Source organism: Pan paniscus, chromosome 20 (genome assembly GCF_029289425.2).
Source record: "Pan paniscus chromosome 20, NHGRI_mPanPan1-v2.0_pri, whole genome shotgun sequence".
Lineage (NCBI taxonomy): Eukaryota > Metazoa > Chordata > Mammalia > Primates > Hominidae > Pan > Pan paniscus.
This window is the reverse complement of record NC_073269.2, coordinates 60,836,893-60,862,958: the sequence shown is the minus strand read 5'-3', so window position 1 is coordinate 60,862,958 and position 26,066 is coordinate 60,836,893. Positions and strand designations below refer to the sequence as shown.

The 26,066-nt window shown below is 46.9% G+C and overlaps 2 protein-coding genes across 2 annotated transcripts in view; both read right to left on the bottom strand.

Moving 5' to 3' along the window:
• Positions 1-25,192, bottom strand: part of LOC134729568 (putative killer cell immunoglobulin-like receptor like protein KIR3DP1) — a 32,100-nt gene extending 6,908 nt beyond the window's left edge. The window contains 6 exon segments of the mRNA XM_063599658.1: positions 19,841-20,134; positions 21,663-21,888; positions 21,890-21,969; positions 23,424-23,705; positions 24,433-24,468; positions 25,159-25,192. Coding sequence (XP_063455728.1) covers positions 19,841-20,134; positions 21,663-21,888; positions 21,890-21,969; positions 23,424-23,705; positions 24,433-24,468; positions 25,159-25,192 — 952 coding nt within the window.
• On the bottom strand, positions 2,318-3,787 carry LOC134729574 (killer cell immunoglobulin-like receptor 2DL4). The gene is made up of 3 exons (XM_063599675.1): positions 3,723-3,787; positions 3,488-3,523; positions 2,318-2,646 (listed from the first exon to the last, which is right to left on the bottom strand). Exons 1-3 carry the CDS (start codon positions 3,760-3,762, stop codon positions 2,318-2,320), a joined length of 405 nt encoding a protein of 134 aa, XP_063455745.1. The 5' UTR covers positions 3,763-3,787.
• Positions 25,193-26,066: the final 874 nt, after the last annotated feature.

The window sequence follows — 26,066 nt, the reverse complement described above, 5'->3', positions numbered from 1 at the left end:
CAAAACCTAAAAAGAGAACATCCAGAGGATCTAGCAATTCCACTAGTGGGTGTAAACGCAAAGAAAAGGACTTCAGTGTATTGAAGTGACATCTGCACTCCCATGACTGTTCCAGCACTGTTCACAGTAGCCAAGATGTGGAGTCAACCCACCTGCCCATCAGTGGATGAATGGATAGAGAGAATGTAGTACATACACACAATGGAGACAACTCATCCATAGAAAGAGTAACGTCCTGTCATTTGCAGCCACATGGATGGACTGGAGGTCATTACAAGGATTGCCATTTCTTACTCACATGCAGGATGTAAAAGGTGGACCTCATGAAGGTAGAGAGTAGAATGGTGGATACCAGAGGTTAGGAAGGAAGGGGTGGAGGGTAACAAAAGAAGAATATAAAAGTATTTATTTGTTTATTTAGAGACAGAGTCTCTCTGTGTCACCAGGCTGCAGTGCAGTGGCATGATCTCAGCTCACTGCAACCTCCTCCTCCTGGGTTTAAGCCGCTCTCCCGCCTCAGCCTCCCAAGTCGCTGGGATTATAGGCGCCCAGCACCATGTCTGGCTAATTTTATTTTTTCGTCTTTTTAGTAAAGATTGGTTCCCCCATGTTGGCCAGGCTGGTCTCCAGCACCTGATTTTAAATGATCCACCTGCCTTGGCATCTCAAAATGCTGAGATTACAGGCGTGAGCCACTGCACACAGCATATAAAGGTATTTATGATCCCTAGATTTTACACCTAAAATGGTAAAGTTGGTAAATTATATAGGTATATTTAACCTCAATCAGCATTTTTTCAAAGGAAAAGAAAAAGTGTAGGGGTTGCTGGTGATGACATCTCTGTGTAGGTGAGAGGCCAGGGTGGGCTTCTGGGATATGGGTAAGGTTGAGGGGCTGAGGGAACCTCTGATCTCCCCAAACTGAGCCCAGTCTCCCCTTCTCTGGGTCTCTCCTGACCACTTTCTCCATCTGCCTGGGTACCCGGAGCCCTGACTGCAAGCTTCTATGCAGGCCATGCAGGAGGGTTTGGAGGTGCCCTGTCTGCCATCCTGTGCCCTGATCCCTCCCTCACACCATGCTGCATCTTCTCTCTGCATCTGTCCATGCTTCTCTCCATCATCAGCAGGAAGCTCCTCAGCTAAGGCTCTAGGATCATAGGACATGGGACAGGCATGGGCTTTCCTCACCTGTGACAGAAACAAGCAGTGGGTCACTTGAGTTTGACCACTCGTAGGGAGATTCATGGAAAGAGCCGAAGCATCTGTAGGTCTCTCCGTGGGTGGCAGGACCCAGAGGGAAGTCGGCCTGGAATGTTCCATTGACGCTGGGCACTGCAGGGAGCCTAAGTTCATGGGCCTCCCCCTCCCTGGATAGATGGTAGATGTCAAAGGAGCTCCGGGAGCTGCAGGACAAGGTCACATTCTCTCCTGTGCGAACTGTGGGGCCCCGCCGGGCTGTGAGTGAAGGTTTCTCATATAGACCTGGAAGGAGAAGAGGCAGTTTCCTCAGGGAGGTTCTTCCTTGTCACAGCTCCTGTCACACCTGAGCTGAGAACTCACTCCCCTGCTCTATGGCCTAGTGCTCTCTTTCTCTCTCTCTCACCCTCCACCCCCAACTCTTCCTGTCGATCCCTCCCTATGTGGTTCCAGCCTGGTGGTGGCATCAGCAGTGCACCCTTGCTGATCTCAGGGTAGCTAACCTTCTTGTTTGGTTTTTTAACTTGTCCTTCACCTGGGTTCCTGTGTTGGTTTCCTGTTGTTGCTGGAGAAAATTATCACAAACATGGCGGCAGGAGAGAACACACTGACCCCTTCCACTTCTGGAGACGGAAATCAGACCCTGTTCTTCCTGGGCTACAATCAAGGCATCTGCAGGGCTGCATTCCCTCTGGAGACTCGGGAGAATCAGTTCCATTGATTTCTCCAGCCCCTTCATGGCTCGTGGTCTTCCTCCACCTTCAAAGCCCACAGTGGCTGGTGGAGTATCCCACGACGCTGCTCTAATCCCCATTCTCCTCTTCCTTCTCCACTCATATGGACCCTTGTGATTACACTGAGCTCAGTGGGAGAGTCCAGGCCGTCTCCCCATCTCAAGGTCAACTCATCAACAACCTGAGCTCCATCTTCCCCTTCAATCCCCTGCCCTATAACATAAATAGTCACAGGCTCCAAGGATTACAATGTGGCCATCGATGGGGACAGTTATTCTTCCCAACACAGCACCCGTTCCCCTGTATTCAATCCCCCTTTACCCCAAATACAGTTGGGGCCTGGATGATCGGACTCTGGTGGACACCCCCACCAGAAGCTCTGGGACTCAGGAGGTGGGACAAGGAGAAGCCCAGACAGGAGCCCTCTGACCTGTGACCATGATCACCAGGGGGTTGCTGGGTGCCGACCACTCAGTGGGGGAGTGCGGGTGAAAACCTCGACATCTGTAGGTCCCTGCGTGTGCTGGGGTCACAGGGCTAATGAGGAAACTGTTCCAGAATATTCTGTTGTAGAGCTCAGGGACAGGGACCCCATCTTTCTTGTACAGCGTGAAGATGTTAAACCCACGACGATAGTGACACCGAAGAGTCACGTGTCCTCCTTGAGGCACCACAGCGCTGGGCCAGGCAGAGCAGAAGGGCTTGTCCTGACCACCTTGGGGAGAAGGAGATGCCGCCTTAGAGAGGAGGATGTGGAGCCGCCCCTCCCTCCCTGTGCTCAGAAGATTCTCCCCATTTCCACTTTCTAAGGCTCCTACCACACCTGGGTCGTGGGTGCCAAGGGCTACAGGAAGGACCCATCCTGCATAGACATGGTGTCTCCCTACAACAAAAGTGTCAGCTGAGAACTTTGAGCAGGCGCTGAGTAAGGGACTCTTACTAGATTTTAATACTGCAAGATTAGTTACACCAAACAACACAAAGTAGACACGGGGTGGAGGGTATGATCTTTGTGAATGGGATATCAGCTAATGCCTGAACCACAATAAACAATTGAGCTCCTTCAGAGGATTTGGAATGGCAGGGTCGTGGCTGTGGTTCCCCCACCTCTTCTGGTAGAATGATAGCAGCCACACTGCAGCCCCTACCGTCATGGAAACGCTGGAGGGTGTGAGTTACCCTCTTCTCCTCAGAGGACCTGCTGTTCCTAACGCTGCTACCCTTCCCTCCTCTGTCGGTGACACCACATCCCCCAACACACCCCAGCTTTGAGCACCTCAGTATCCCGCCTGGGCCACACAGAGCTCAACTCAGCCATGGGGAAGAAAGGCCGGGGAGGGCTAAGACAAAACAGAGGGCTGAGCATACCAGGATCTCCTCTTACTAGTTCATGAGAGACTCCCAGGATCTCCTCTTACTACTTCATGAGAGACTCCCCCCAGGCCTTTCCATGGTCAGCCCATCAGCCCACCCTCTGTGCTGCCTCCCTCCCATTTCCGGAAAATTCACTTGTATTGGGGTGAAGATGGCAACCCATCATTTGGGGAAGGACTCACCCACGTGTGCCCACACGCTCTGGTCCAAGAAGAACCCTGCAAAGAAAGATCATGATGAACTATTCATCTTGGCACCAACCTATCCTTTCCTCCTGAGCCACTGGGCGCCACGCTGGACTGAAAATTAACTCATCCTCTCCACTCACTTGCTTCAGAACATGGCTCTCTGCTGGGGAGACACCCAATCTGCAGGCCCATAGTGTAACCCTGGTGCTCCTTCCCTTCCAGAACTCACCAAGACATGCCAGGATGACGACCGTGGGTGACATGGACATGGTGCAGCTTCTGCTGCCAGGACGCAGTGACTCCGCTCGACTGACTGGTGCAGAGGATGTGGTGAGGGGCCTGGATCGTGCAGTTGACACATTGACCACAACATGTGAAGGGGACATAGGTAGGCTTCTTCTACGTCATATGAGGTTCAAGTGGTGAGTTCAGTCAAGGGAGGAATGAGGGTTTCTGAAAACTGCAGACTAGACTTGTCACTTCACATCATGCACAACGGCCAGACTCAAAACACATTTCCGACTCACTTACCCCTGCACAGGATGATTGAATTCTGCACTCACATGAGGAACTTTTGATGTATTTTTTTTGTTTCTACCTGAGATTCAAACTCTCCTTGATATGTAATATGCAAAATACCTAATAGGTTTTATTAACACTATAGAGCAATTGTATTAAATAAATCATCATAATTTTCCATGGTTGTATTTTTCCTGTTAAGCCAGAAACAGATAAAATGATTTAAATCCCAGTAGAAAAGACTATATAGTTATTTCGCATCATAGAATTCCACCTTATTAGCAAAAACACAACAAGTCAATTGAGGGTCTGGTCGTGTTATCTAGAATTTGTCTTATGACACAAGAGTCCAAATTCACAGTTCCCTGTCTCCCTTTTTGTCTCTCTGTAACGTGTGCTTTTTTTCTCCCTGTGTTGTTCGTGTGTCTTTCTTTCTCTCTCTCATTTGAGGAAAAAATATCAGACTGATAACATCCTCCAACTTGATACTGGAATATTGCAATAACTGAAGGTTGAAATCTACACATTTAATGTGCTGTCATTCTTACAAATGTCTCTTATTTACACCTACCTTTCTGGAGTTTGTAAGAACTTTTTCACTATGCATTTTAAATTTGTAAAACTCATAATTTTTAAAAAGGGATGGGTCTCACTGTTTGCCCAGGGTGGCCTTTACTCATTCTATAAGGCTGGCATCACCCTGATACCAAAGACAGAAAAGAACATTAAACAAAAGAAAACTACATGCCAATATTCCTGATGAACATAGATGCAAAAATCCACAAAAAATACTAAGAACCGAATCCCGCAGCATATCAAAAAGTGAATCCACCATGATCAAGTCGACTTTATTCTTAGGGTGCAATGTTGGTTGAACATACACAAATCAATACATGTGATTCATCACCTAAACAAAACTAAAAACAAAAACCACATGATCTTCTCAACACACATGTAGAACATGCTTTTTACTAAGCATTTCTTCATGTTAAAAGCCCTCAACAAGCTAAGCATTGAATAAACATAACTCGATATAATAAGAGCCACCTATGACAAACCCACAACCAACATCATACTGAATGAGTAAAAGCTGGAAGAAGTTCCCTTCATAAGTGAAACAAGACAAGAATGCCCACTCTCACCATCCTATTCAACATAGTACTTGAAGTCCTAGACAGAGCAATCAGGAAAGAGAAAGAATTATAAGGCATCCAAGTAAGAAGAGAGTAGCAGAGAGAGGTAGTCAAATTACCTCTGTTTGAAGATGAGATAATTTCTATACCTAGAAACCCCATAGTCTCTGCCCAAAGGCTCCTACATCTGAGAAACAAACTTCAGCACAGTTTAAGGGCAGAAAGTCAATGTACAGGCTGGGCGTGGTGTCTCAGCCTGAAATCTAGCACTTTGGGAGGGCGAAGCGGGTGGATCACCTGAGGTCTGGAGTTTGAGACCAGCCTGGCCAACATGGCGAAACCCTGTCTCTACTAGAAACACAAATATAGCCGGATGGGGTGGTACGCAACTGTAGTCCCAGCTGCTTGGGAGGCTGAGTCAGGAGAACCGCTTGAACCTGGGAGGCAGAGGTTGCAGTGAGCGGAGATCACGCCATTGCACCACAGCTTGGGCAACAACAGCAAAACTGCGTCTCAAAAAAAAAACCAAAACAAATTTAATTAATGAGGAAAAGGGTATTTGTGGTGTCCATCATGATGTTTTCATATAGGTACACATTGTGGAATGGATGAAACAACCTCTTTATCATATTTATTTTTTCACATACTTGTATGTTTTGTGTGTGTGGTGAGAACACTTAAAATCTAATCTCTTAGTAATGTTCAATACACCATATGTTGCTATTAACTGGAGTCACCAAGACATACAATAGATCTCTTGAACCGATTTCTTCTAACTGAAATTTTGCATCCTTTGACCAACATCTTTTCAATCCCTCTCCTTCCCAGGTTCTTTCGACGACCATTTTACTGTTCCTCTAGGTTCCACTTCTTACACTCCACACGTGAGATCATGTGGCATTTGTCTTTCTGTGCCTGGATTGTTTCCCTTAACATAATGTTCTCTAAGTTTTTTCACATTGTCACAAATGACAGGACTTCCTTCTTTGTTGTAAAGGTTGTATAATACTTCGTTACGTTCCTATTGTATACCACGTTTTCTTTGTCCATGTACCCATAGATGGGCAGTAAGGGTGATTCCACATCTTGGCTGTTATGAATAATGCGACTGTAAACATAGGAATGCAGATATCTCTTCAACATACTGATTCCACTTCCTTTGGATATATGTGCAGTAGTTGGATTGCAGACACATATGGGAATTCTATGTTTAATTTTTTCAGGAACTTCCAGACTGTTTTCCATAATGGTTGTACTAATTTACATTCCCATCAACTGCATACAAATGTTCCCTTTTCTCCACATCCTCATTAACCCTTGTTATTTTTTATGTTTTTGATAATGGTTTTTTTTTTTTTGAGACTCAGTCTTGCTGTGTCACCCAGGCTGGAGTGCAGTGGCACAATCTCGGTGTCCTGCAACCTCTGCCTCCTGGGTTCAAGCGATTCCCCTGCCTCATTCTCCAGAGTAGCTGGGACTACAAGTGCACGCCACCAAACTCTGCTAATTTTTGTATTTTTAGTAGGGATGGGGTTTCACCATATTGGCCAGGCTGGTTTCGAACTGCTGACCTCAGGTAATCTCCCTGGCTCGGCCTCCCAAAGTGCCTGAATTACAGGCATGAGCCACCATGCCCAGACTGTTAATGGTCATTCTAAGAGGTGTGAGGTGATATCTCATTCTAGTTTTAATTTTTATTTAGCTGATGTTTAGTAATGCTAATCATTTTTTCATATACCTTTTGGTGATTTGTCTTATTCTTAGAAATGTCTATTCAGATACTTTGTCCATTTTTTTAAGTTGGGTTATTTGATTTCTTACCATTGAGTTGTTTGAGTTTCTTATATATTTTGGATATTAATTCCTTATTAGATGTATGGGTGCAAATATATTCTCCCATTCCATAGGTTGTCTTTCCACTTGTTGAGTTTTTTTTTTCTTTGCAGAAACTTTCAATTTGATATAATGTCATTTGTCTACTTTTGCTTTTGTTGCCTGGGCCTTTGGGTTAATATCCAAAATGGTTTTGCCCAAGCCAGTGGAGTTTTCCCTTGATTTCTTTTAGTAGTTTTTTTTTTTTTTTAAGATGGAGTCTCACTCTGTTGCCCAGGCTGGAGTGCAGTGGTGCGATCTCGGCTCACTGCAACCTCTACTTCCTGGGTTCAAGTGATTCTCCTGTCTCAACCTCCCGAGTAGCTGAGATTACAGGCACCCACAACCACACCCAGCTGTTTTTGTATTTTTATTAGACGCGGGATTTCACCATGTTGGCCATGGTGGTCTTGGAATCCTGACCTTAGGTGATCCTCCCGCCTTGGCCTCCCTAATTGCTGGGATTATAGTCTTTCATCTTACATTTAAGTCATTAATCTATCTTGAGTTGACTTTGTATGTTTTGTGAGACAAATGTCCACTTCCATTCTTCTGCATGTGGACATGCAGTCTCCCAATCCCATTTATTAAAGAGACTGTTCCTTCTCCATTGTGTGTTCTTGACACATCCCAAAAATTGTTTGACCCTAAATGCATGCATTTTTTTCCTGGGCTACAAATCACTTCCATTGGTCTATGTGTCTGTTTTTATGCAAGTACTGTGTTGTTTTAATTACTGTAACTTTGTAATGTAGTTTGTGTTTAGGTAATGTGATGCTTCCAACTTTGTTCCTTTCCCTTTAGATGGCTTTGGTTATTTGAGATGTTTTGTGGTTCCACATGAATTTTAGGACTGTTTTTTCTATTTCTGTAAAAAAAAGTCATTGGATTTTTGATAATGGTTGCATTGAATCACTTTGGATAGAATGGACATTTTAACAACATTAATCCTTCTGATCCGTGAACATGGAATATCTTTCGATTTATTTGTTTTTTTCTTGAGTTTTTTCATCAATGTTTTATAGCTTTTGTGTACAGATCTTTCTACTCCTTGGGTGAATTTATTCCTGCATGTTTTGTTTTCTGTAGTTATTGTAAATGGGCTTATTTTCTTGTGAATTTTTTGGATAGTTTGTTGTTAATGTATAGAAACTTTGTTGTTGTTGTTGTTGTTTTGATGATCCCCATCCTAAGGGGTATGAAATGGCATCTGGTGTAGTTTTAGTTAGTATTTCCCTAATGATTCGTGATGCTGAATATCTTTTCATGTGTATGTTCTTTGGAGAAATGTCTGTTTAAGTACTTTGCCCATTTTTGAATTGAGTTTATTGTGACTGAGTTTTAGGAGTTGTCTGTATATTCTGGATGTTAATCCCTTACAGGTGGTATGGTTTGAAAACATTTTCTCCCATTCTGTGGGTTGTCTTTTTACTTTGATAATATCGTCTTAAAAGTTCTTTTTCCTTGGCATGTGAAGTAACCGATGTTGTCTTTTGAGTCACAATATTTCAAAATTTTCATAAAGTCTAATTTGTTTATTTTTTCTGTAGTAGCCTGTGCCATTGTTGTCACATCTAAAGAATCACTGCCAAATCCGATGTTGTGAAGCTTTCCTTTGTGTTTTCTTCTAAGAGTTTAATTACATTTTATTTGTCAATATTTAGGACTGACAAAAGTTTTTTTAACATTCCTGGCACCATCTCAGTTATTGATCTACTCCCAAGATGGATCATTTCAATTAAAACATGTAAAACATGACCTCACCTGAATGTGTTTGAACTTGCTCTTCTCCCTTTCAAATCGACTCCCTCACTTACATAGTTTGTGTTCAAATGTCAACAAATAAAACATGAAAAGAAATCAATCTTTTCATAGACCTTTTATCTAAAATAGAATAGTAGGTGCCATGACATTTCATCCTCTCATCTTGAATTATTTACTTTTCTACATGAACCAATCCATTCTTCTTTGTGCATGTGTGTGTGTGTGTGTGTGTGTGTAGTTTATCTGTCTACATATAATGTAAACACCAAAAAATAACAGACATTTAGTAATTTTCAAATGAGACTTCAGGAATTAACAATGGCTTGCCATTTTTAGTGTGTTATTATTATTATATTTAGATGAACAGAATTGCCTCAGGAACATGGCCAGGGGCTCATAGTCCAGGAGAACTGTGGCCTGACTCAGGTACATTTTACCTGCAGTAACAGCAATTGCAGGTCACTGGAGTCCATCACAATTGGCTGGAGACAAATGTAAGACAAGAATATTTGCAGTTTCCCTAGACTGACACAGTTGCAGGTTCCCCGAAGTAATGAGTCCTGAGACACCTCCAACAAGAGTTAGAAAAGGTATCACTTCAAGAGGAGTTGCAGCCTACCCATTTTAGACAAATGGAGCAAAATTACAGTATCACATCTCTTCCTTTCTCCTTCATAGAATCTGGATGAACAGAACAGAAAGAGTTAATGGAATATAAGATTCCAATTCTCTGGCATGAGAAAATAGACAAGGAAAGGAAGATTCATCTTCATCATATCTCGGACATGCTTGGACACAGGGTCCAAGCACAAAAGAGAAACACGTACTTCTTCCCATCCATGCGGGGATCCAGGGTCTTCTCCCTCCTCTCAGGCCAGAACTGAGTCTCCACTCCCCACTTTAGTTCCCAGAGATGAAGCCCAATTCTCCTCTGTCTCAAGCTTTGAAGGCCAGATTTAATGTGTTCACCATGGATGAATGAAGGTGAGGTCAGAGGTTTGGGAAATGGTCAAGAATGAGGTGAGAAGAGAGCTGTGGAGGCATGGCCCCGGGGAGCTTGGTGCCCCCCATATCCAGAGCCTGTCTGGTCCAGGAGAGTTCCCAACCCTGTGAGCACCAACTCCGGATATTCTGGGCAGTGACCCGAGGGACAGCCTCTTATGAATACAGGCTGTTTTCCTCCAGTGTCTGCTGTGAAACCAGGATGTACAACATGACCACGTTCAACCCAACAATGGACTTAGGATTTTGCTGTACGCCAAAACTCAGTGTCCAACTTCCACTCTGTTTAGCTGGAAAAAGAAGGGGTTTGTTCCCCTGCATCTCACTCCTGTGTTCCTCTTTCAGTCTCAAAGCTCAGATGAAAACGAGTGTCACTTATTGTCAATCCTCTTCCCTGCCTTTTCCACACTCATCAGTATTACAGTTTACATTGAGACTAAAGATGGCCAATCACCACTTTTCTTCGGAAAAATCAACCTGATGTTGTACCTACTTTTTTAGAGGTGGAATCAACCTACCCTAAGATGCCAACTACATTTTACTGAATGGACTTTTGTGGATCCCCTCGATGTATATAGTGGCACCTTGAGGTATCATTCCTGTCTTTAGCAAATGAATATTATCCCAAGGACAATATTTCGTCACAATTATTCGGGATGGACGAGTGGATATTGTGGTAGCAAGAACATCACTAAAAGTCACAGCTGATACAAAACACTTGAAACCCATCTGGCCAATCTCCCACAGACAGAATGTCGCCCCATTCACTCCAGCCAGCTTCAGTCATGTTTCTTCCATTTCCACCTGTGGCCCCTCATGGCTCCACCAGGTCTTAGCCAGCATTGCCAAAAGAGCCAGGAAGTCCAGACCAGCCACAACAATCCTGATGGAACTCTCCACAGTATAGTTCTGGAGAACAGGGGCTGGAGGGTGGGGGTAAGATCAGAGACCTTTCCATGTGGGCCAGGCCCCTCTCTCCCCAGAAGCTCTGAAATGGAGCTATTTCCCCATCTCACCTTCATAAAATTCTTCCTGTCCAGAACCCCTCTTCTCCCTATATCATCATGAGCACCTTCAGAAGTCTTTTGCCACAAAAAGAAATTTCTTTTGAAGATATACATTTTTCTGTACATTTCAAAAATGTTCCCAAACTAATTCTCCAAAGCAATAAATGTTTGTGTGTATTGCTGTGTAGGTTATGCATACAAGTAAAGGAAGCATAGTGAGTCTGATTTGGCAGAGGAAACATATGTGGAAATTATATCATTTACTCTCTTTACAAAATTAAGTACAAAATTGAAAACACTGGTAAGAAAGAATGAGCTATAGAGAAAGAAAACATCTGAGATGCTTGTTTCCAAGATGGCTGACTAAATGCTTTTCTGGCATGTCTCATCCACTTAGAAGAACGAGCAGAATCCAGAACAAAAACCATATGATCATCTCAATAGACATAAAGAAAAGCATCTGAAAAAAATTCAACATCCTTACCTGATGAAAACCCTCAAAAACTTAGGCATAGAAAGAACATACCTCAAAATAATAAAAGCCATAGATGACATATCTAGAGTCAACATCATACTGAACAGGAAAAGTTAAAAGCACTCCTCTGAGAACTGGCACAAGACAAGGACACGGACATCCACCACTTCCTATCAGTATAGTACTGGAAGCCTTGTCAGAGCTATCGGGCAACAGGAAGAAGTAAAAATCCAAATTAGAAAAGAGGAAGTAAAATTATTTTTATTTCTGATGCTATGATCTTAAATCTAGAAAATCCTAAAGACCCTGCCAAAAATTCTTATGATTGATAAATGAACTAAGTAAAGTTTCAGAATACAAAATCAATATGTAAAAGCCAGTAGCATTTCTCTACACCTATAATGATCTAGCTGAGAACCAAATCAAGAAGGCAATGCCGTTTACAATAGATACGCAAAATTAAAACACTCAGGAATACATTTAACCAAGGTGGTGAAAGATCTGTACCAGGAAAGGTGTAAGACACCAATGAAAGCAATTATAGATAATACAAAAAAAAAGAAAAAAAAATCCCACGCTCATGGATCATAAGAATTAATATTGTTAAAATGACCATACTGCCTAAAGCAATCTACAGATTCAGTGCAATTCTTATATGAAAATAGTAACACCAGTTTTCACAGAATTAGAAAAAGCAATCCTAAAATTCATACAGAACCAAAAAAGATCCTAATAGAGAAAGCAATTCTAGGTGAATGTAGAAACCTGGAGGCATCACGCTATCTGACTTCAAACTATGCTGTAAGGCTATAGTAACTTAAATAGCACAGTGCTGGTATAGACACAGAAACAGAGATCAATAGACCAGAATAGAGAGCCCAGAAATACAGCCTCATATCTACAGTGAATAATCATTGACTACGTTAACAAAACATACACTGGAGAAAGATTTCCTTTTCAATAAAAGGTGCTGGGAAAACTAAATAGCCATATGCAGAAGAATAAAACTGGACCTGTATCTGTCATTATACACATAAATTAACTTAAGGTAATTAGCAGCTTAAATGTAAATCCAGAACTATAAAATCACTGGTGGAAACCCAAAGAGAAACTCTTCTGGGCATTGGTCTGGGCAAAGAATTCATCACTAAGACCTCAAAAGCACAGGCAATAAAAATAAAACTAGACCAATGGGACTTAATAAACGAAAGAGCTTCTGCCAAGCAAAGGAAATAGTAGCAGGGTGAACAGACAACCCACAGAATGAATGGAAATGTTTGCAAACTATGCACTCAACAGGGGACTAACATCCAGAATTTCTAGGCAACTCAAACAACTAAACATAACCCCTCAAATAATAGCATTAAAAAGTGGGCAAAGGGATATACACAGACATTTTTCAAAAGAAGACATACGAATGGCCAAACAGCATATGAACAAATGTCCAACATCACTAATCATCAGAGAAATGCAAATTGAAACCACAAAGAGATATCATCTTACAGTAGTCAGAATGGCTATTACTAAAAATGCTGGTGGGGAGTGGTGGCTCACGCCTGTAATCCCAGCACTTTGGGATGCTGAGGCGGGTGGATCATGAGGTCAGGAGTTTGAGACCAGCCTGACCAACATAGTGAAACCCCGTCTGTACTAAATATACAAAAGATTAGCTGGGCGTGGTGGAGTGGTTCTGTAATCCCAGCTACTCAGGAGGCTGAGGCAGGAGAATCATTTGAACCCGGGTGGTGGAGGTTGCAGCGCGTGGAGATGGCGCCACTGCACTCCAGGCTGGGTGACAGTGGAAGACTCCATCTCAAAAAGAAAAAAAGAAAAAGTGAAACATATAACAGGTGTTGGCAAGGATGCAGAGAAAAGGAAACTCTTATACACTGTTGGCCGGTATGTAAATTAGTATAGCCTCTATGGAAGACAGTATGGAAATTTGGCAGAGAACCAAAAATAGAAACACCATTCGATCTAGGGGTCCCGCTGCTGGGTATCTACTCAAAAAATACCTGCACCTGTATGTTTATTGCAGCACTGTTTGCAATAGCAAAGATATGAAATCAATCTAAGTGTCTGTGAATGAATGATTGGATTTAAAAAAGGATGCGTGTATACACAACGAAATACTATTTGGTCATAAAAATAATACCATGTCTTTTGCAGCAACATAGATGGAGCTGGACGCCATTATTTTACATAAAACAACTCAGAAAGACAAATACCACATCTTCTCACTCTACATGGGAGGTGAATATTGTGTACACATGGACGTAGAGTGTGGAATGACGGACAGCGGAGGCTAGAAGGCTGGAAGGTGGCGGGACGTGGGTGAGTGATGAGAATTTGCTTAATGAGTACAATGTACGGTATTTGGGTGATGGATATAGTAAAAGTCCTGACTTCACCACTCTGCAACATACTCATGTCACAAAATTACAAGTGTACCTCATAAATTTATACTAATAGAAAAGAAAGTCTGTACACAGTAATCAATTGTGATATGTAGATAAAGTCAATATTAAATTTATTTTTTTTATTTTTTATTTTTTCTTTTTTATTGATCATTCTTGGGTGTTTCTCGCAGAGGGGGATTTGGCAGGGTCACAGGACAATAGTGGAGGGAAGGTCAGCAGATAAACAAGTGAACAAAGTTCTCTGGTTTTCCTAGGCAGAGGACCCTGCGGCCTTCCGCAGTGTTTGTGTCCCTGGGTACTTGAGATTAGGGAGTGGTGATGACTCTTAACGAACATGCTGCCTTCAAGCATCTGTTTAACAAAGCACATCTTGTACCGCCCTTAATCCATTCAACCCTGAGTGGATACAGCACATGTTTCAAAGAGCACAGGGTTGGGGGTAAGGTCACAGATCAACGGGATCCCAAGGCAGAAGAATTTTTCTTAGTACAGAACAAAATGAAAAGTCTCCCATGTCTACCTCTTTCTACACAGACACGGCAACCATCCGATTTCTCAATCTTTTCCCCACCTTTCCCTCCTTTCTATTCCACAAAACCGCCATTGTCTTCATGGCCCGTTCTCAATGAGCTGTTGAGTACACCTCCCAGATGGGGTGGTGGCCGGGCAGAGGAGCTCCTCACTTCCCAGTAGGGGCGGCCGGGCAGAAGCACCCCTCACCTCCCGGACAGGGCAGCTGGCCGGGTGGGGGGCTGATCCCCCCACCTCCCTCCCAGACGGGGCGGCTGGCCGGGCGGGGGGCTGACCCCCCACCTCCCTCCCAGACAGGGCGGCTGGCCGGGCAGAGGGGCTCCTCACTTCCCAGTAGGGGCGGCCAGGCAGAGGCGCCCCTCACTTCCCCGACGGGGCGGCTGGCCCGGCGGGGGGCTGACCCGCCCCACCTCCCTCCCGGACGGGGTGGCTGGCTGGGCAGAGGGGCTCCTCACTTCCCGGTAGGGGCGGCCAGGCAGAGGCACCCCTCACCTCCCGGACAGGGCAGCTGGCCGGGCGGGGGGCTGACCCCCCCACCTCCCTCCCGGACGGGGCGGCTGGCCAGGCGGGGGGCTGACCCCCCCACCTCCCTCCCGGACGGGGCGGCTGGCCGGGCGGGGGGCTGACCCCCCCACCTCCCTCCCGGACAGAGCGGCTGGCCGGGCAGAGGGGCTCCTCACTTCCCAGTAGGGGCGGCCGGGCAGAGGCGCCCCTCACCTCCTGGACAGGGCAGCTGGCCGGGTGGGGGGCTGATCCCCCCACCTCCCTCCCGGACGGGGCAGCTGGCCAGGTGGGGGCCTGATCCCCCCACCTCCCTCCCGGACGGGGCGGCTGGCCGGGCGGGGGGCTGACCCACCCACCTCCCTCCCGGACGGGGCGGCTGGCCGGGCGGGGGGCTGACCCCCCCACCTCCCTCCCGGACGAGGCGGCTGGCCGGGCAGAGGGGCTCCTCACTTCCCGGTAGGGGCGGCCGGGCAGAGGCGCCCCTCACCTCCCGGACGGGGTGGCTGGCCGGGCGGGGGGCTGACCCCCCCACCTCCCTCCCGGACGAGGCGGCTGGCCAGGCAGAGGGGCTCCTCACTTCCCAGTAGGGGCGGCTGGGCAGAGGCACCCCTCACCTCCCGGACGGGGCGGCTGGCCAGGCGGGGGGCTGACCCCCCCACCTCCCTCCCGGACGAAGCGGCTGGCCGGGCAGAGGGGCTCCTCACTTCCCGGTAGGGGCGGCCGGGCAGAGGCGCCCCTCACCTCCTGGACGGGGCGGCTGGCCGGGCGGGGGGCTGACCCCCCCACCTCCCTCCCGGACGAGGCGGCTGGCCAGGCAGAGGGGCTCCTCACTTCCCGGTAGGGGCGGCCGGGCAGAGGCGCCCCTCACCTCCCGGACGGGGCGGCTGGCCGGGCGGGGGGCTGACCCCCCCACCTCCCTCCCAGACGAGGAGGGAGGACGCTCCTCACTTCTCAGATGGGGTGGCTGCCGGGCGGAGGGGCTCCTCACTTCTCAGACAGGGCGGTTGCCAGGCAGAGGGTCTCCTCACTTCTCAGACAGGGCGGCCAGGCAGAGACGCTCCTCACATCCCGGACGGGGCGGCAGGGCAGAGGTGCTCCCCACATCTCAGACGATGGGCGGCCGGGCAGAGACGCTCCTCACTTCCCAGATGTGATGGCGGCCGGGAAGAGGCGCTCCTCACTTCCTAGATGGGATGGCGGCCGGGCAGAGACGCTCCTCACTTTCCAGACTTGGCAGCCAGGCAGAGGGGCTCCTCACATCCCAGACGATGGGCGGTCAGGCGGAGACGCTCCTCACTTCCCAGACGGGGTGGCTGCCAGGCAGAGGCTGCAATCTCGGCACTTAGGGAGGCCAAGGCAGGCGGCTGGGAGGTGGTTGTAGCGAGCCGAGTTCACGCCACTGCACTCCAGCCTGGGCGCCATTGAGCACTGAGTTAACGAGACTCCGTCTGCAATCCCGGCACCTCGGGAGGCCGAGGCTGGCGGATCACTCACGGTTAGGAGCTGGAGACCAGCCCGGCCGACACAGCGAAACCCCGTCTCCACCAAAAAAATACGAAAACCAGTCAGGCGTGGCGGCGCACGCCTGCAATCGCAGGCACTCGGCAGGCTGAGGCAGGAGAATCAGGCAGGGAGGTTGCAGTGAGCTGAGATGGCAGCAGTACCGTCCAGCTTCGGCTCGGCATCAGAGGGAGACCGTGGAAAGAGGGGAGAGGGGAGAGGGGAGAGGGGAGGGGGGGAGGGGAGAGGGGACAGGGGACAGGGGAGAGGGGAGAGGGGAGAGGCAGGTTCAAGTGATTCTTCTCAAGTCAATATTAAATTTAAACCAGAATAACTAGTTAAAATGTTGTGTACACAACAGTGAAGAGAGTATTTATCCTCTATGACAGAGGAAACCGTCAATATTAATGCAGAGAAAAAGAAAATAACTGAAACAAGAAAGAGCAGTTTTGTGACAGGGTAAAAATTGACAACAGTTTTAGAATGCTCCCAACTTGAGTTCCAAAAAGAAAGAACGAGAAAACAGGTCAGAAGCAATCTTTAAAGAGGCAATTGTTGATTATTTGGAGGAAGTAGACACATCCATCAATCCACAGGTTCAAGAAATCCAGTGAATGCCAGGCAGAATGAAGTAAACACACCTCACGTTCAACATTACAGAAAAGCAGCATAAAAGCACAACCAACCCTTAAAATTAGCCAGAGGGAAAGGATCAGCTGGTAAGGATTTATAGGGAGCCAAGCATTGTCTTCCCCACAGAAAAAAGGAAAACATAAGCCAGTTGAATAGCATCTTTACCCAGCTAAGATACCGTCGCCAGCCACCGACAATTCCTTACATAGTACAGTTACTGTCCAAGATCAACGCAGGAAAGAAACAGCACTGAAAGACAAAAGGGCAAAGAAAGCTTTTCTCACTGACCCTAAAGGAAATTCTGATGACCGTGCCTCAAAGATAAAGAAAGTGAAACCAGATGGGGTGTCGAAGATTCTGACAATAACTAAGAGCAGAGGAAGAACTAAAAATATGGCTATGCCAAAAATGAATATGGACCATAAAATAGTGTATGAAAACATGCCCCTGTGTAATTTCTGAAAAAGATAGAATTATGTATACCACAAAACAAAACATCATATAAGTAAATACAAACATACATACTAAATATGCTCTAAAATCCTGTTCTTACACAGGAAGAGTGGAAATATGTTTTTATATTTGCAGTTTAATCTCTGAAATGATTAATTTCAATTTAAAAAATATGTAACAACTTCAGGATGAGTACACCATATATATATTCCTAAACGACATAGATCAAAAATAGAATGTTTGAAATAGAAAACCACAGAAGTCAGTGGGAAAAAAAGGGAATCAGGAAAACACAACGTAATAATAACAAAAATATGATTGGAAGAACTGCTCAAACATGAACAAAAGATTGTCAGAAAGTCTTACTTTCTAAGGCGAATTGTTTGAAATTTACAAAGGACACATCTCAATCTTAACAATTCACAGAGTTTGAAATTAAACAATGTAGGAATATACCAAGCAATCACTAACTGTTAGAAATGTGGCATAACTATATTAAAATTAGACAAAATTAGTCTTTGGGAAAAATCAGCGGAAAACATTAAGCATAAAATGTAGGAAAAAAGCAGGTAAATTTATAGCATTTTAAATTTACCAGGAATATATAATCAGTTTACACTTAACCACTCCCAGTAACATTCCTGCAAATATACATGGAGGAAGAGTCACGGAAATAAATGGACAGGTAGGCAAATCCACGGCCACAGTGGGGTGTTTAACACTCCTCTTTTCTCAGTTGTTGATAGAAGTGGTTCAGGCAATTAGAGAGGATTTAGAAAGATAATTGCTGGACCTGACCCAAGGTATAAGTCCACTCCCAACCACAGGACTCACTTTCCTTACAAGCACAAGGGCATTTAGAAATCTGTCTGGATTCTGACCAGCCCTCACCATATGGCAGGTCCATGGACTTCTTGGAACACACCAAGCTCATTCTCACATTAGGGTCATCCCCAATGTCCTAAGTCCATGAAAGTTCCTTTCAACACACTCTCCAGGGCTCACTCCCTCTTGTCTCTAAGATCGGAGTTTAAATGTGATCTCTCTGATGAGGTCTCAGTGAGACGTTCCCTCCTGTACACTCCAAATGACAACGTTCCACGTTCATTCATTTCATTCTGTGCACGGCACTTTCACCAAGTGCTAAGGATTCACTCACTAATTCATACATTCATTCATTCATTCACTCATTCCATCATTCACTCATTCATTCATTCTCTCATTCATTCATTCATTCATGTTCTGCCTCTCTCTCCCACCCCACAGCAATGTGAGCATCATGAACCAAGGAGCTTGGCCGTGCTGTTTACTCCTGGCCATGAAACAGAGAGAACTGATGGTAGGTGTGAAATAAATATTAGATGAATGAGTTAGTGAAGGAGTCATTTACTGGGTGAGCTCAGTTCTCTCTATTCTAATGCCCTCCCTCGGCTGACTTCCCTGAGTTGCCCCCTCGGCTGAGTGAAGTCCCTTCACTGGCAAATGGAACCTCAACCAGTAGCACCTAGGTGGTCCCATACTTTGTTCTTTCCCTCTCCTCTTGCTCCCTAAGGATTATCAATCTCCATGACAGGGCTGGAGAGCAGACAAGCCACACATTCTTTCTGGGGAGAGAGTAACATGGAGGACAAGGCATTCCACATTTAGGAAGAGAACTCAGTTATGGAAGGTCAGAAATGAAAAGTTCCTACAGACCAACACCCAGGTTGGTGGCCACAGCCCTAAATGCTGATGGAGAATCACTGCAAGTCTGTAGGGAAGATGTCTGGCTTGAGGCCACTGAGCGGAGAAGTGGCAGATCCTTCTCAGCCTTCAGTGCTGAGCCTCTGTCCCCTCAGGGATCCACTGACCAATGAGAAGAGCCTCTTCTCATCTCCTGGGATGGAGCTTGGGGCCCCTGGTGAAGGAATGGGCCTGTTTCCACCTGTCATGTTGTCATCTAGCTTGGAAATCCTGCGAGTCCCGGGGAGGCCCTCCCCGAGTCCCCAGAGAAGACTCCCCCACTGAGTCTCCAAGGTGTGGAGAGAGCAAGAGATGTCCAGGGTGGAAAATGCCTCCCATCAAGAGACATTGGGGCTCCCCCAACGATGGTTGCATCTGTGCCCCCCATGTGGAAATCACTCTTTGGTGAGAGGTGGGGGCTTCTGGAAATGGGCAATGGTGGGCGGCCAATTCTACCTCTAGTCTTTCCAATCTGAGCCTGGCCTTTCATGCTCCTGAGTCAGCATTGATGCTGTTTACATGTGTCCCAGGTGGGCTTCTGTACAAAGACTGGGAAGTGGTTTATGTGGCCTGCGCTCTATCTGCAAGCTTCAGGTAGGGTTGCAGTTACCACCCCAAACCCTAATGTGATCTGTCTGCCTCGCTCTGTCTGTCTGTCTATGCCTCTTTCTGTATGTTTGCTTTATGTCTCTTCTATCCAGCATCTCTGGCTGACACCCCCATGGCCACCTCCTCCATCTGAGGCTCCCCTGAATGTGGCCATTGTAGTCCGTCTGAGTCCCACTATTTGGGGAACAGACTGGTTTCCTCACCTGTGACAGAAACAAGCAGTGGGTCACTAAGGTCTGACCACTTGTAGGGAGAGTCACGGAAAGAGCCGAAGCATCTGTAGGTCCCTCCATGGGTGGCAGGGCCCAGAGGAAAGTCAGCCTGGAATGTTCCATTGACCTTGGGCTCTGCAGGGAGCCTACGTTCATGAGCCTCCCCCTCCCTGGATAGATGGTAGATGTCATAGGAGCTCCGGGAGCTGCAGGACAAGGTCACGCTCTCTCCTGCCTGAACTGTGGGGCCCAGCTGGGCTGAGAGAGAAGGTTTCCCACGTAGACCTGGAAGGAGAAGAGGCAGTTTCCTCAGGGAGGTTCTTCCTTGTCACAGCTCCCCTCCCACCTGAGCTGAGAACTCACTCCCCTGCTCTATGGCCTAATGCTCTCTCTCTCTCTCTCACCCTCCACCCCATCTCTCTTTATGTCTATTTCCTCCTTCCACCTTCTCTGTCTCTCTAGGTCTCTAACCTCACTTTCTCACCTCTAGATATGTTTTCCCTTTTTGGATTGTTTTATTCTCTCTGACTCTCCTTGGATTGGTTGACTTGATGTTACTTTTTTTAAATTCTGAGTTTCTCACTTTGTGTCCTGTTCATAACTTTCTGCATATTTCTATCTATTATCTATTGATATATCTATTTATCCATTAGGTGCCTATCTACAAATTCTCTACCTGTCATCTATATCTATATATCATCTATTTATCTATCAATTGTCTATCCGTCAATCATCTATTATCTATATCTATGTATCATCTCTCTCTCTCTATGATTTCTCTCTTTGTCTGCCTCTCTATCTCTATGTATTATCTATCTATCTTCATCTTCATCATCTCTATGTATCATCTATTAATCAATGAATCAATCAATCATCATCTATGTATCTATAACCTATTATCTATCATCTACCTATTTATCATCTATCTATATCTATCCATCTATCATCTGTCTTGCTCTGCCTCTCGGTCTCTCTAGTTCTCTTTGGAATCTCTGCAATTCATCCCCACATCTCCATCTTTCTATGTCCTTGTGCCTCTCCCTCAGGACTCTAATTGTAGTGCTTTTCTCTGCTCCCTTCCATCATTCTCTCCACTTCTCTGCCCTCTTTTCTGTCTCTTTATGTGTCAGTGAGTCTCTCAGTCTCCTTCCTCTGGCTCATTCTCTGTGTGTTTATGTCTTTGCTTTTTGGTGTTCTTGATTTCTCTCTGTGCCTCTCAGTGATCCTATCATATGTGGGGTTATTTGGAATGTGAGCCTCAGAATCCAGTCTGGGACCCGAAGTTCACACAGCATACAGGGGTTGGTGTTCTGGGGCCATGATATCCTGCGACGATTACTCTCCATTGCATGGAAGGCAGAGGTGTCAGAATAAACACAGCATCTGTAGGTGCCACAAGACCTGAGGCCACAGGGCCCAACTCAGGTCAGAAATATGGGTGTCCTTGGGTTCTCCTGGTAGAGAACACTTTGTGGAGGTAAAACAGAAATGAAACTTCTAACCTGTGCCAGGTCTGTGAGCAAAGTCAGCATGGAAGGACACCTCTCTCTGGCACATGTCTGTCTGTGTCTCCTTTAACTCTTTCTGTCTTTTCTAACTCCCTGTATGGCCCCTGTGTCTGTCCTCTGTTATGACACCTGGTCTGTACTTGTGTCTCCTGTTTCTCTGTCTCTGTTTGTACAGACCTCACCAAGTTAGTCTCTCTCCCTAAGAATACCAAGCTCATCTTTCTTACAATCACCTGGGCCTCCAAGTCGTGGATCATTCACTCCGTGTCCCAATGACAATGAGAAGAATGTCCGGACACTCTCACCTATGATAACGATGTCCAGAGAGTCACTGGGAGCTGACAACTGATAGGGGGAGTGAGTAACAGAACCGTAGCATCTGTAGGTCCCTGCCAGGTCTTCCGTCATGCGACCGATGGAGAAGTTGGCCTTGGAGACCCCATCATGGTGCTCTCCAATGAGGCGCAAAGTGTCGTTAAACTTCCCCTCTCTGTGCAGAAGGAAGTGCTCAAACATGACATCTGCAGGATGTCCAACATTGCAGGATGACTGTCTCTTCTGATTTCACCAGGGGACCTGGGTGGGCCAGGAGGGAAGGTTTTGTGTGGACTCCTAGGAAGAGAGGTTGTGAGTTTAGAAGGCATCTCTCTTTATCATCCCATCCATGGCACCTAGAATGAGTGAGGCTTCCCCTCACTGGTGTCTGTCTCTCTCCTTCCTCTCTGTGTCTTCATGTTCTTTTCTGTGCCCATAACTCCTGGTGCAGGTCCTTCCATCTGTCTCCCTCCCTCTTCTCTGTCCCTGTGTCTCTAGTAGCCTCTGATTCCCTTCCCACTGGGCTCAGCCTCATCTCTTAGGCTGTTGTATCTATTTCACACTAATGTCTTTCCTGCTGTGTATGTGGGGGTGGAAGAGGAACCAGGATAGGCTGCACGTCCAGGCTCTTAGCAGCCTGGTTCAATCTCTTTTGGATGAATTGGAATCCTTGGCAGGAGGTATGAACTGATCAGTAAGGCAGGCACCAGTGTCCACACACCCTGTTCCTGGTGGGGACTGGGAGCCACTCTTGCCATGCTTGTGCCTTCTCCATGGTGCCAGCTTCCATAGGCTGGCTCCTGGTGCTGGTTTGAGGAGTATCAACCCCTCCCTATGTGGATGGAGCCTGGTGGTGGCATCATCATCCCACCCTTGCTGATCTCAGAGTAGCCAACCTTCCCCTTGTTTGGTTTCTTTAATTAATTAATTAATTTTGGAGACAGAGTCTCAATTCTTCGTCCAGGCTGGAGTAAAGTGGTGTGGTCTCGGCTCACTGCAACCTCTGTCTCCTGGGTTCAAGTGATTCTTCTGCCCTCAGCCTCCCGAGTCCCTAAGATTACATGCGTCTGCCACCACGCCTGGCTATCCTTGTGTCGTTTCTTAATTTGTCCTTGACCTGGGTTCCAGTGTTGGTTTCCTGTTTTTGCTGTAGAAAATAATCAGAAGCATGGCAGCAGGAGAGAGCACACTGATTTCTTCCACTTATGGAGACAGAAATCGGACTCTATTTTTCCCGGGCCAAAATCAAGGCATCTGCAGGGCTTCATTCCCTCTGGAGACTCAGGAGAATCAGTTCCTTGACTTTTCCAGCCTCTATAGGCCACCTGCATTCATGGCTCATGGCCTTCCTCCACCTTCAAAGCTGATGGAGACTCCCATTACGCTGCTCTAATCCCCATTGCCCTCTTCCTCCTCCTTTCATGTGGACCCCTGTGATTATACTGAGCCCAGTGGGACAGTCCAGGCTGTCTCCCCATCTCAAAGCCAACTCATCAACAACCTGAGCTCCATCTTCCCCTTTCAGTCCCTTCCCCTATAACATAAATAGTCACAGGTTCCAGGGATTAGAATGTCATCATCACTGGGGACAATTATTCTTCCCACCACAGCACCCATTTCCCTGCATTCAATCCCCCTTTACCCCAAATATAGTCAGGGCCTGGGTGATGGGACCCTCAAGGACACCCCCACCAGAAGCTCTGGGATTGAGGAGGTGGGACAAGGAGCATCCCAGACAGGAGCCCTCTGACCTGTAACCATGATCACCAGGGGGTTGCTGGGTGCCGACCACCCACTGGGGGAGTGTGGGTGTGAACCCCGACATCTGTACGTCCCTGTGTGTGCTGGGGTCACAGGGCCCATGAAAAGGCTCTTCCAGAATATTCTGTTGTAGAGCTCAGTGCCAGGCACCCCATCTTCCTTGTACACACTGAAGTTGTTAAACCCAAGATAAGAATGACACCGAAGAATCACATGTCCTGGAGGCACCACAGGGCTGGGCCAGGCAGACAGCAAGGGCTTGTCCTGACCACCTTGGGGAGAAGGAGGCACTGCCTTAGAGAGGAGGATGTGGAGCCGCCCCTCCCTCCCTGTGCTCTGAAGATTCTCCTCGCTTTCCATGTTTCTATGGCTGCTATCACACCTTGGTGCCCAGGGCTAAAGGAAGGACCCATCCCGCAAACACAAGGTGTCTCCCTACAACAAAAGCCTCAGCTGAGAACTATAAACAAGTGCTGAGTAAGAGACTCCTACTAGATTTTAATACTGTAAGATTACTCACATAAAACAACACAAGGTAGACATGAGGTGGAGGGCATGTCCTTTGAGAATGGAATATCAGCAGATGCCTGAATGAAAATAAAAAACTGAGCCCCCATCAGAGGATTTGGAATGTCAGGGCCATGGCTGTGGTTTCCCACCTCTTCTGGTGGAGTGACAGCAGCCACACTGCCGCACCTACCGTCATGGAAACACTGGAGTGTGTGAGTAACACCTTTGTCCTCAGAGGATCTGCTGTTCCTACCACTTCCCCACCACGCACCCCAGCTTTGAGCACCCCAGTCTAACCCTGGTCCCCACAGAACTTGACTCTGCCAAGGGAATGAAAGGCCAGGGAGGCGAGGTCGGAACTGTGGGCCGAGCACCCCAGGGTCCCCTCTTCCTAGTTTATGAGAGGCTCCCTGACAGGACTTCCCTCCTGTTTCAGGAAAATCCTCTTATGTGGGGAGATGACACCCGAAGGTTTGGAGAAGGACTCACCCTCATGTGGCCAGGCACCCCGCAGCAAGAAGAACCCTGGAAAGAAAGATCATGATGGACGATCCATCTGCAGGCAAACCAGCCCTCCCTTGCTGCCCCCACTGGGCTGTGAGTCTTGGTAGCCAGGCCCTTCCTGGACTGAAGTTAAACTCACCCTCAGTGCCTACCTGCACCCAAGAACAGGGCTGTTGTCTGTGCAGAGACCCAGCCTCCAAGCCCAGATCCCCACCACAAGCCCATATCCCCACCACAAGCCCATATCTCCACTCCAGGCCAATATTTCCACCCTAGACCTATATCTCCACTCCAGGCCCATATCTCCACTCCAGGCCGATATTTCCACCCTAGGCCCATATCGCCAATCCAGGCCCATATCGCCAATCCAGGCCAAGATCTCCACCGTAAGCCCATATCTCCAATCCAGGCCCATGTCTCCACTCCAGGCTCAGATCTCCACCCTAGGCCCATATCTCCAATCCAGGCCTGTATCTCCACACCAGGCCCATATCTCTACTGAAGGCCAGTAACTCCACCTCCAGGCCCATATCTCCACCCCAGGCCCAGATCTCCACCCCAAGCCCATATCTCCACTCTAGGCCCATATCTCCACACCCAGGCCCATATCTCCATCCTAGGCCCATATTTCCACTCCAGGCCCAGATATCCACCTCTGGGCCCAGATCTCCATCCCCGCACTCCCTCCCTCTATTCCCTTCCAGGACTCACCAACACACGCCATGCTGACGACCATGAGCGACATGGTGCTGCCGGTGCAGATAGGCGGCCGCGCCCCAGCTCAGCTCAGCAGCACACAGGATGTTATTTGGCGCTCTGCCCATGCAGTTTACATGTTGACCACATCATGGGAGGGTGACGTACGCAGGCTGTTTCTACCTTGCATGAGGCCCAGTGGGTGCTCGCTCAAGAGCGGAACACGGCTTCCTGGAAATTGTTCTCACTAGAATTGACACCTAGTGTCCTTCACTATGACCAACTCAAAACACGTCTCAGATCCAACCTCTGGAACACGAGATGACTAAAATCTGTGCTAACGTGAAAGACTTTTCATGTATTTTTATTGTTTTTATCTGAGATTCAAACTCTTCTTCCTGTGTAATATGCAAAATATCTAATAGGTATTATTAATGTTTTCAGAGTCATTGTGACTAATAAACCATTAGAATTGTTCATGCTTGTATTTCTAGTATTACAGCAGAACCAGTTAAAATGATTTAAATTCCCAGGGAAGGATTATGCAATTATTTACAATCTTAGAATTGTATGTTATCAGCAAAAACCACACATGTAAACTCTGGATTTTTGTAGTTTTATCTAAAATTTGTCTCATGACCCAAGATTCCAGAGTCCCAACTCTGGAGTTTGATCTCTCTCTGTCTCTCTCCCTCCCTCATTTTAAATTTTACAGAAATATCCAGTAACATAATGCTATAGAAAATCAAGTTTCTCCCAGCACGTTGGGAAGCCAAGGTGGGCGGATGAACTGAGATGAGGAGATTGAGAGCAGCCTGGCCAACACAGTGAAACCGTGTCTCTGCTAAAAATCCAAAAATTAGCTGTGCCTGGTGTCAGGCACCTGTAACGCCAGCTACCCAAGAGGCTGAGGCACGAGAATC

Bases quoted from the DNA above. Each gene is read 5' to 3' on its own strand.
- LOC134729574 (XM_063599675.1), bottom strand. From the start codon at position 3,762: ATGTCCATGTCACCCACGGTCGTCATCCTGGCATGTCTTG. The intron at 3,524-3,722 runs GTGAGTTCTGGA...CTTTCTTTGCAG, and splicing joins CGTCATCCTGGCATGTCTTG to GGTTCTTCTTGGACCAGAGC. The intron at 2,647-3,487 runs GTGAGTCCTTCC...CTTCTCCCCAAG, and splicing joins GAGCGTGTGGGCACACGTGG to GTGGTCAGGACAAGCCCTTC.